We start from the raw sequence: 12,205 nt of genomic DNA, 5'->3' as shown, positions 1-12,205 counted from the left end.
TCAGGAAGGAGACACATTCTGTCTCCGAGAGATGAAAGTACTTTGGTGCGAAAAGTGCAAATCAATCCCAGAACAACAGCAAAGGACCTTGTGAAGATACTGGAGGAAACAGGTACAAAAGTATCTATATCCACAGTAAAACGAGTCCTATATCGACATAACTTGAAAGGCCGCTCAGCAAGGAAGACACCACTGCTCCAAAACCGCAATAAAAAAGCCAGACTATGGTTTGCAACTGCACATGGGGACAAAGATCGTACTTGTTTGGCCACAATGACCATCGTTATGTTTGGAGGAAAAAGGGGGAGGCTTGCAAGCCAAAGAATACCATCCCAACCGTGAAGCACGGGGGTGGCAGCATCATGTTGTGGGGGTGCATTGCTGCAGGAGCGACTGGTGCATAGATGGTATCATGAGAAAGGACAATTATGTGGATATATTGAAGCAACATCTCAAGACATCAGTCAGGAAGTTATAGCTTGGTCGCAAATGGGTCTTCCAAATGGACAAGCATACTTCCAAAGTTGTGGCAAAATGGCTTAAGGACAACAAAGTCAAGGTATTGGAGTGGTCATCACAAAGCCCTGACCTCTATCCTATAGAACATTTGTGGGCAGAACTGAAAAAGCTTGTGCGAGCAAGGAGGCTTACAAACCTGACTCAGTTACACCTGCAACTTCTGACCCACTGGGAACATGGATGAAAGAAATACAAGCTCAAATAAATAATTCTCTCTACTATTATTCTGACATTTCACATTCTTAAAATAAAGTGGTGATCCTAACTGACCTAAGACAAGGAATTAGAGGGATTAAATGTTAGGAATTATGAAAAATTGAGTTAAATGTATTTGGCTAAGGTGTATGTAAATTTCCGACTTCAACTGTACACTACACATATGAAATACAAGTATGTATGTATATATATGCTACAATAGCTACTCTTTCTCTCAGTCAACATGTTTGATGTTGTTTCTAGCATCAAACTGTTTCTAGCTGATCTACTACTGTGTGTGTGTGTGTGTGTGTGTATATATATATATATGTATATACATACATACATATACACACACTACACATTTGACACACACACACACACACACACACACACACACACACACACACACACACACACACACACACACACACACACACACACACACACACACACACACACACACACACACACACACACACACACACAGTAGTAGATCAGCTAGAAACAGTTTGATGCTAGAAACAACATCAAACATGTTGACTGAGAGAAAGAGTAGCTATTGTAGCATAGCCCTGACATCATGCAGCTGCAATGCTATTAAGTATTCCACCATTCAATAACACCAGCCACGATAATATCCTATCCCCCCTTTCTGAGGCATGGACTGTGGAGATGAATAGCTAGGCAATGGTGTGTGTGGGGCCTTCCCGCCTGCCTGTACACAGCACCACAGCAACACACTCCCATGAAGACTCATTCTGCCAAAGTGCCCTCTCTCATCAACCCTGCACTCCTTCAACCTGCTGACTATGGGGCCCAGGCTGGCATGGCATCCCTCTCTCTCTCTCCCTCTCTCAATCCCTGTTTTCTCTATCTCCCTCTCTGTCTCCATCAATCAGTTCCTCCCTCCCTGATGCTCCTCTCTGTCCATCTCTTTAGTCAGAGTGATGTATGGTAACTCGCTAGATTTGTATTAGCCCGCCTCAGATGCACACAGATGGCAGGATCTGCTAAATATGAGCGTCGTAACTCTTCCTACACCCTATGAGGAGGAGGAAGAGGAGGAGAATATTACCTCTGTTCCTCTCAGCTGTTTGTTAGCTGGTAAAATAAAATGTATTCATCACCTATCCTTAGATTGAATGAGCCGTTAGCATGGATCACTCATGTATTGGCTTGTGCGATAGAGAAAAACCCCACATAGAGATACAGTAGAGTATTAGCTTATTTTGCTCCTAACTTGGTTCTTTCTACAGAAAAGTGTTAGTTCATGTAATTTTCAGGTCCAGTTTGGGCTGTAGGAGAGTGAATTTCTCCCTGCTGACGATGTGTGTAGTAGTGAACCTGCTGGTTTAGAGCTGCGCTGAGCTAAGCTGCCTGATGCACACAGCCTGGTGGAGCCGAGACAGGAGTCCACCATGGGGTCTGCTCTCAAACTACTAGTCTGTCTGTCTGTGGCACAATTCAAGGAATATCTATTATCTGCCTATATCAACAGTTAACCAATAGAAAAAGAGAGCTCCTCTCCTCAGTCTCCCCTCCTTTCTCCTCTCTCCTCCCCTGCTCTCCTCCTCAGTCTCCATCCCCTTCTCTCCTCTCCTCCCCCCTCTCCTCTCCTCATTCTCCTCTAGCCCAGGACCCAGCGTATGCTCCTCACTGATGGAGAGCCAGCGAGCAAACCAAATTAAACTCACCACATTCACACTAAACAATAATACCCTGCAGCAGGCCAGGCTTGGCCAGACTCCATTACCTAACACACACACACACACACACACACACACACACACACACACACACACACACACACACACAGGCCCACACTTATGTCCGTGTGTTCCAAGTTTTGAACAATTTACTCTATCATTATTTTAAATTGCAACAAAAAAATAACAGCGCACACACACAGATCTGTCCATTTCCTGAGAAACAGCCTGAGGAGAGCAAATCTATTGCTGTGAATATTTCCAGATAAGAGATGGCTGAAGGCTGCTGTCTCCTCACTCATTTGCTCTCTTTCATCCACAGTGATGCTCTGGCAGCTCTAGCACCGGCTCCCTGGTGTCTCAGCTTCACACAGCTAGGCTTTCTAAATATGTCTGGCTAGGCGTAAACCACATGGTTATTCCATTTCTGTTCCTAATGTTGGGAATATGATAAAAAAACATCCTAGTTTATAATTGAATACATAGCCTTAGCCTATGAACCATCATGCACTATTTGATGGTGCTAACTAAGTAGAAATCACAATAATAGATTGCTGAAAGCTAATAGGAATAACTTGATCACTAAGGCTAAATACTAGTTACTCTAAACCCCATAGCTTTTATCTACTTAATTACTCCTTCATGACATAATGAAGCTAACAGAAAGTATCCCAATGAGGATCTGGTATAACCAGTTCTAGGCCTATGTAGCATTTGTGCACTATGGAGCAACTCTCTACCCCTGTGTGTGAGTGAGTGAGTGAGTGAGTGAGTGAGTGAGTGAGTGAGTGAGTGAGTGAGTGAGTGAGTGAGTGAGTGAGTGAGTGAGTGAGTGAGTGAGTGAGTGAGTGAGTGAGTGAGTGAGACTGCAGTGTTTACTGGTCATTAGGGAGTCACATTGAAAAGCTTAACAAATAGGATCCAATATTGGGAGAGCCTGTGTTCAGTGAGCCTAATGAGCAGAGGTGTACTGTTCCCAGTGGATGGTATCCCTAATGACGACGTGGCCGATGCAGTGCCCATATTTATGTCAACACTGTACAGTGTTTAAAACGTAGGTCCATAGACCTATACTTCCTGTCAATGTACAATAGGTTAGATGTCTTTTCAGTGGTGTTCTTTGCTATCTAAGACTTGTGGCCTTGGTAAAGTGCCTTATGTCATAATGAGTCATGTCCAGTTATTTCTTGAATGCAACCTGAGACAATCAGCCCACTTTCTATTTGGTTTAAACTTGAATCTTTACAGTCTGGCAAAAACTTCCCACTTTGATGAAGATTTATCCCCACATTGGCAGACGGTACCGTTAAAACAGCTCTGTCCTGAAAGCCTGCTTCACCACATTCGATACACACAGATCTTTGTAAGCTCTTAGACTCAGTGCATGAATTATGCATCGCAATACCCCACAATTGTTTAGAACAACCTTTTGAGTAAAAATAATGGAAACACACTGTTATTTTTCTATTTCGGAAATACCAAGTCATTGGACGAATGATGATTTTGTTATAAGGCGTCAGAGCCACCTGGAAAGCCGAAATTGATAAATGGAAGGAGTTTGCCACAGTCTAAGCATAATGTTATCTTCAAAATAAAAAGCTTTAGAATCCCACTAAGGATTCAGATATCATCCGTGAGATTTCTTTGACTGATTGAGGACCACATACACTGTACCCACCACGTGTGGTTGGGTTTGGCAAAACTAATGACTACAGTAAGTGGGACAACAATGGGCCATAACAGGAACAGCTGTTTATAAAAACATCTCAAAATGCCTCTTAAGGAGTTCTGATCTGTTATCTGAACCTATAAACTATCAAAATAAAGAAAGTCGCACACTCCATGTATAAACTCCCAGCAATTAAAATGGGTATTTACCAACGTTTTGGCATCACTGTGCCTTCCTCAAGGTTATCAGAACCCGCATTGTTCCTGAAAAGTACACAATATATTCTGATCATACTTGCCCAGCAAATGTTTTTCTCCAAGAGGAGGAAACAGTTATCTCCACTGCCATCCACAATCAGGAGGAAAACAGTTTGCCATAGCAGTTGCTCCATGACTTTGTTCATGTCAACCTTACTTTTGGGGAAGGTTAATAAACAGCATATTACAGCATATTAGAATTTAATTTCACGCCTCTTTTCGGCATCAAATGAAATGAATGAGGTCTACTATGGGTCAGTCAACATTGCTTAATTTAAAACGGCATTCTAGGCTTTTACCTGTACAGTACAGAATATCCAGCCAGTGTACATGAGGGAAACAATGGGAGCTCTGTCTCGAGACACATACATGGCATACTCTCAAAGGGCAAACAGCGTAGTACCAAACAGTACTGTCCTCCAAGCTGACCAAGCTACAATAATTGAACTAGCAAACAACAAACGTTTTGATTGTAGTGCCTGAGACATCAGGTGACTGGCAGTGACTTAACCTAGATATGACCAATTACATGAAATCTAGACCCCGTGGTATAATATATACTGTGGACCGACTGCTACATTCCCACAGCAGTCGTGTGTGTGTGTGTGTGTGTGTGTGTGTGTGTGTGTGTGTGTGTGTGTGAACTGAATGTATTCACATGCTGCTGTGAGAGCAGAGGACTGTGGAATAAGAGAAATGTGTTTCGACTCTACTGGACTCTGTGACCTTTGGAAAAGCCCTGACCTCGTTGCAGCTGGCCACTCCCTCCCTCTATCCTGATAACTTGTGACACACATTGGTTACCTTTTAAAAAATGTATTTAACCTTTATTTAACTAGGCAAGTCAGTTAAGAACAAATTCTTATTTACAATGACGGCCTACCCCGGCCAAACCTGGACTTCCAATCACGGCCGGTTGTGATACAGCCTGGAATCGAACCAGGGTCTGTAGTGACGCCTCTAGCACTGAGATGCAGTGCCTTAGACCGCTGCGCCACTCGGGAGCCCACTTGAAAGTCAGCCCGGTGTTAGTAAACTATTTAATCATCATGAATGAAATGAATCATAAACCTCATTCTCAGAATAGGTGGGCAGCGCCAGGCGGCCGCCCACTACTCTGTGATCCAAGATGAATGTACTCCTGCTTCCATCACTGTTCTGCCTCTTTGTGACAATGTGAGAACCCAAGCTGTTACAGGATGTTTTCCTGAACCAGAGCAAAAGTCAAGTCCACAGTGAAAGTGAGAACATACTCAATCTGACAACTTCGTTTTTCAATAGAACAAATGTCATGTATTGGATAGTGTTACAAGGTAGATCACATACCTACAAGAAGAGGGCTGAATATCAACAACACTAGAGATGATACAACATCCCTGGTCAAAGTGACAAAAATAACTCCAGTATTATTAGATTGATGACGTGTCTACACTCTTAGAAAAAAAAGGTGCCATCTAGAACCTGAAATGGTTCTTCGGCTGTCCCTCATAGTAGAACCCTTTGAAGAACCCTTTTTGGTTCCAGGTAGAACCCTTTTGGGACCCTTTTAGGGCTAGTGGGTAAGGGCTTGTGGGTAGGGGACTAGTGGTAGTGGGTAGGGGACTAGGGGTAGTGGGTAGGAGACTAGGGGTAGTGGACTAGTGGTAGTGGGTAGGGGACTAGGGGTAGTGGACTAGGGGTAGTGGGTAGGGGACTAGGGGTAGTGGGTAGGGGACTAGGGGTAGTGGGTAGGGGACGGGGGGGTAGTGGGTAGGGGACGGGGGGTAGTGGGTAGGGGACGAGGGGTAGTTGGTAGGAATGTGGGGTAGCTGGTAGTGAATAGGGGACTAGGGGTTGTCTTGGAAGGATTACAAGGTGTCCCAAAGAGGAGGACAGTGAGGACTAAATGAATCCCAATCAGAGGGACTGTCAGTGAGTAGTGGCATTCTCTCAGAGATGTCTCTGTGCCTCAAGGTAAGAGGGAAGATTGCGTAAGTCTCTGAGTATACTGGGTGACCCAGTTGTTTAGACAGGCAGTGGTTACTGAGTTTCTCAGTGTCTTTGGATGAATGGCATTCACACTCTCCATCCACACCTCCAATAGGTACAAGATCCAAGCTTTTGAATAAAATCACAGCTGGTTATCATGAAAAATACTAATTCAGGCACAAGAAAAAAGAAAATCACCTTTAGAATCGTGCCTAATAAGGATGGCATCCTGTAGTTTCTGCCACGACATAGTACGGGTGTTTTTTCTTATTGATAATAGGTATGAGGAAGCATTATGTTAAACTCACTGCTCTTAAAACACCCACACTGTGATGCTCTGAATAATCTGGGCTATTCTGTTTATGAATGTAGAGGGAGCTTCATTCCTACTGCAGACTCTCTGCCTATCTAGGATAATCTCACAACACAAACCCAGGAAGTACATAGCCTAATGCTAACATAAACCCAGTAGCCTATGTAACACAATGGGGAAAAACTACAGAAATGTGTAATCAAATATTTTTACATCAAAAGAGTAAGTTTTACTGAACATGCTAACACTCAATTGTGTTACTAACAGCGTAATAACATCATAGCATTGCGTATGGGCTCGGCCCACCCCTCCTGTGCAGTGACTGAGTGACTCATTGCAAGCTAACAGAAAAGGTCTGCGGGCAGCTGAGCGAAAATGGAGGAAAACTACTCTAAACTTCTGTAGTAGGACCTATTATTCTTCCACTCCTCTCTACTTGCTCTTCCTCTGTATCCTTTGAAAAGAAGGTTGATGACATCCACTCCTCATTCACTCAGCCTATTGAGTCCACTGAGCACGCTGCCTCTGACCAACACTCTAGCTACCTCTCTCAGATTGATCTTCATGACCCTAACCAGTCAGGCTTCAAGACGGGTCACTCAACCGAGACTACTCTCCTGTGTGTGACGGAGGCTCTCAGTACTGCCAAAGCTGACTCTCTCTCCCCTGTTCTCATTCTCCTAGATCTGCCTTCGACACCGTGAACCATCAGATCCTCCTCTCCACCCTCTCAGGGCTGGGCATCTCGTCTCAGGCCCATCCTACCAGGTGACATGGAGAGGATCTGTATCTGCACCACATGCTCTCACTACTGGTGTCCCCCAGGGCTCGGTTCTAGACCCTCTCCTCTCCTCTCGAGTCACTCGGCTACATCATATCCTCACATGGTCTCTCCTATCATTGCTATGCGGATGACACTCAACTACTTTTCTCCTTCCCACCACCTAGGTGGCGACACACATCTCCGTGTGCCTGGCAGATATCTCAGCTTGGATGTCGGCCCACCACTTCAAGCTCCACCTCAACAAGACGGAGCTGCTCTTCCTCCCGGGGAAGGCCTGTCCGCTCCAAGGCCTCTCGATCACGGTTGACAACTCCACGGTGTCCCCCTTCCGGAGTGCAAAGAAACTTGCCGTGACCCTGGAAAAGACCCTCTCATTCTCTGCAAACATCAAAGCAGTGACTTGCACCTGCAGGTTCATGCTCTACAACATCTGTAGAGTACAACGCTACCTCCCACAGGAGTTGGCGAAGGGCCTAATCTAGGCACTTGTCATCTTTCGTCTGGACTACTGCAGCTCTCTGTTGGCTGGGTTTTCCTCTTGTGCCATCAAACTCCTGCAACCTATCCAGAATGATGCAGCCAGCCTGGTTTTCAACCTTCCCAAGTTCTCAGATGTCACCCTGCTCTTCCACACACGCCACTGACTTCCAGTCAGAGCTCGCATCCACTACAAGACCATGGTGCTTACCTACAGAACAGCAAGAGGAACTGCCCCTCCCTACCTTCAGGCTCTGCTCAAACCCTACACCCCAACCCAAGTACACCTCTGGTCTCTTTGCCCTCCCACTCCTAAAGGAGGGCAGCTCCCACTCATCCCAGTCAAAGCTCTTCGCTGTCCTGCACCCCAGTGGTAGAACCAGCTTCCCCCTGCAGCTAGGACAGCAGAGTACCTGCCCATCTTCTGAAACCCTACCTCTTCAAAGAGTATTTTAAATAATCCCACAGCACACCCCCATCTACTTACTATGACTGTGATATGTGGTTGTCCGACCTAGCAACCTTAAGATGAATGCACTAACTGTAAGTCAAACAAAAAAATCGAATCAAATGTTATTTGCAGCAAGTGCCGAATACAACAGGTGTAGACCTTACAGTGAAATGCTTACTTACAAGCCCTTAATAAGAGCATCTGCTGAATGACTAAAATGTCAATGTAATGTAGTAATGTGCATTTGCTATCCCCGTAAACAGTGGAGAGACAGGTACAGTAAAATGAAGATAAACTAGACTCACTGGCTGCTCAACAACAAAGGTGGTCTGTGGGGTCATTGTTTCACCAGCAGTGTCAGGTTACTGGAGTAGCAGAACAGAGAGTAACTTGTTCCAAGCCATTTTCCAAATTGACCAAAAACACATAAATGGACCAGAAATGACTATGCAGGGAAAAACAAAACCTGTCCTGACATTTTTCATGACAGATTAAAATGATTCATGTGAAGTTCAGATGGGCCCTTCCTCTTTCTAAATTCAACAAGGCCACTGGAAATAGGCTATAGTGTGAAGACGCGTTTCAGCTAAATGCAGCTAAATGCACCTGGTGCGAATGATACATCTGCCACTTTCCCGATGCGCATGTGTTTTTGGGGACAACCCAAGACATAAACGCCGGTCCGGGTCTCCAAAGACATCACAGTAGCCAAGATTCACTGCCAAGCTAGGCTACTTGTTTTTCTTTCAACACCACTCCCTCTACGGTTCTGACTAGAAGGGATACAGTTTATGTCAGAATTGACAATAATTGAGTTCGTAGCAGGTTAGGAGAATTTACGTAGCAGGTTAAGATAATTGGGTTAAGGTTAGGAAAAGGGTCAGGGTTTGGTAAAATGCAAAAAAATGTCAACTTTAAACGTCAATTTGACATAAACTGTATCCCATTCAGCCATGACCCCCCCTCTCCGGACACGCAGGGCAGTCTGGATTTCTAGAGCAGAGTAGACAGACTGCTTCGTATAACCCACACAGACGATCCCATCAGGAAAAAAGTTAAAGTAATGTGGCAAAATGATTTGCACATATCAGTCTAACAATTTAAAATCGCTTCTTCTTCTTGCAGGAATAATTGTATAGGCTACGAATTGATGTAGCCTGCAGCCTATGACTTGCAGACAAATGCAGCAGCAATTCCATAATGTTTTATAATTGGAAATAACAAGTGACAGTTTGCTTTCAGTTAATAGCTAATTATTTATACAGCACGGTATTGTCAGTTGCATGCGTAATAAACTAGTGTAGCAGTTTGCAACTGTCAAAGGAGGCACCCACCCCTGTCATTTGCACCATTTCCGTATCCACACAGAGTAACTAAGCGATGATTATCCGAGAGCCTATAATGCCACCTCGATAGTTGTATATTCAACAACTATCTACCGTCCTTTACGAGAATAAAACCTAAAATAGTGAGCGAAAATCCATATCAACTGTAGCTGCAATGTTGCGGACAGATTCTAGAACGACTTTGTTGCGACAATGCAGCCCAAGGAGTCGTATACTTTCGCGAACCTTGGGGCTGGCGACAACGTAGCAGCCGAAAACATAGTAGGCAGTATTAACCAGAGATGCATGACGTTGGTAAATCAATTACAAACTAAGACTGTGATAATGTCAGAAATAAAACTTACCTAGTGCCACCTCGCAGGCTTTTCGCAATTGCGAATGGTGAGCCTTTTTAACCTCTTTATCGGCCAGGATCTTCTCCAAAGCTCTGGTTAAAAACATGTTTTTCGTCTTTTTGCCCTCATACATGGCGTACCGGAATTGGGGCGAGGAGTAGTACCTGTCCCAAGGGCAGCAGCCGTTCCAGACCGATGTGTTCTATTCGAGAGGACAGCGGCAGTGGCCCTAACATACAGACATAAATAAAGACAGAAGGTGGGGTAAATCCCTCAGATTGCCATTAGCAACCTGCCTAGCTGCGCCATGTTGGAAGGAAGCGACGTCACGCACGTTAAAAAACGGCCGCAGTGAGGCAGCAGGGTGTGTATGTGCGCGCGTGTACTATAGAAATAATCTACCTGATCATGATGATATTACATTAATTAAAAAAATATTGTGGGAGCAAAGCAATCCCCCTCCTGCCTTTTCAAACTAATGCACCTGTCAAATAATGAGATGATGCATAAAACTGGTCACTTTAATAATGTTTATATAGTCAATGCCAGTCCGACATTGCTCGTCGTAATATTTATATATTTCTTAATTCCTTTATTTTACTTTTAGATGTGTGTGTATTGTTGTGAATTGTTAGATACTACGGCACTGTTGGAGCTAGGAACACAAGCATTTCGCTTGTGCCAAATACAGTACCAGTCAAAAGTTTGGACACACCTACTCATTCAAGGGTTTTTCTTTATTTTTACTATTTTCTACATTGTAGAATAATAGTGAAGTCATCAAAACTATAAAATAGCACACATGGAATAATTTAGTAACCAAAAGAGTGTTAAACAAATCAAAATATATTTTATATTTGAGATTCTTCAAAGTAGCCACCCTTTGCCTTGATGACAGCTTTGCACACTCTTGGCATTCTCTCAACTAGCTTCACCTGGAATGCTTTTCCAACAGTCTTGAAGGAGCTCCCACATATAATGAGCACTTGTTGGGTTCACTCTGGGGTCCAACTCATCCCAAACCATCTCAATTGGGTTGAGGTCGGGTGATTGTGGAGGCCAGGTCGTTTGATGCAGCATTCCATCACTCTTCTTCTTGGTCAAAGAACCACATCAGAAGGCTTTAAATTATCTGAGTCAGGATCAACAAAATGTTGAATCTAACAAACTCTCCTGTGTTTCTAACTAATTACACTGAGTGTAACTAGCGTAATGGATGTGATATTGAACAACTCATTATACTGAGTATAACTAGCGTAATGGATGTGATATTAAATAACTCATTATACTGTGTATAACTAGTGTAATGGATGTGATATTAAATAACTCATTATACTGTGTATAACTAGCGTAATGGATGTGATATTAAATAACTCATTATACTGTGTATAACTAGTGTAATGGATGTGATATTAAATAACTCATTATACTGTGTATAACTAGTGCAATGGATGTGATATTAAATAACTCATTATACTGTGTATAACTAGCATAATGGATGTGATATTGAACAAAATACTACACCTGTTTGTTCCTTTGTCTGGTACCTGCAATCAATCTGTTTTTCACCAAAGGTAGGGTGATACTGCACTCTTGAAAGTGAGCCATGATGTTGATTACTTGTAGAAAAACGAAAGGTAACCCAAACTGCAGTGTCAGCGAAGGAAGAGGCTCTATGAAAGAGAGTACTTGATCAACACTTGAGGCTAAAAGCCACTAAAGTGCCAGTATTGAAAGATCCTCGTACCATACCATTCTGTGTCTTAGCTCAAACAACATGAAATGTACAGCATATGGTGGTAGCAAATAATTTTTCTCAATACAGGAACATCCCCTGCCAATTTTGAAGATGAATGTCTATCTCTGTGTCTTGGTTGCTTATCCAGAACAATTATTAGTACTTTACACCCAAGTGGGAGGGAGAATCCTGATACATTCTTACCAGTCTCTCACACACTGTCTCACACGGCAGGTAGCCTAGTGGTTAGAGCGTTGGACTAGTAACCGGAAGGTTGCAAGATTGAATCCCTGAGCTGACAAGGTAAACATTTGTCGTTCTACCCCTGAACAAGGCAGTTAACCCACTGTTCTTGGGCCGTCATTGAAAATAAGAATTTGTTCTTAACTGACTTGCCTAGTTAAATAAAGGTAAAATAAGCACACGCAGTCTCTTACACCCACA

The 12,205-nt window shown here is 43.5% G+C and overlaps 1 protein-coding gene across 3 annotated transcripts in view; it reads right to left on the bottom strand.

The window, feature by feature from the left end:
• LOC106590401 (brefeldin A-inhibited guanine nucleotide-exchange protein 1) overlaps positions 1 to 10,345 on the bottom strand; it is a 95,080-nt gene extending 84,735 nt beyond the window's left edge. For all 3 annotated transcript variants that reach the window (XM_014181380.2, XM_014181382.2, XM_014181383.2), the window contains exon 1: positions 10,033 to 10,345. In XM_014181380.2, coding sequence (XP_014036855.1) covers positions 10,033 to 10,156 — 124 coding nt within the window. In that variant the 5' untranslated portion in view covers positions 10,157 to 10,345. The remainder of the gene's footprint in view (positions 1 to 10,032) is intronic.
• Positions 10,346 to 12,205: the final 1,860 nt, after the last annotated feature.

Source organism: Salmo salar, chromosome ssa29 (assembly GCF_905237065.1).
Source record: "Salmo salar chromosome ssa29, Ssal_v3.1, whole genome shotgun sequence".
NCBI lineage: Eukaryota > Metazoa > Chordata > Actinopteri > Salmoniformes > Salmonidae > Salmo > Salmo salar.
Note: the sequence above shows the minus strand (reverse complement) of the source record. Positions and strands in the feature narration are given on the sequence as shown.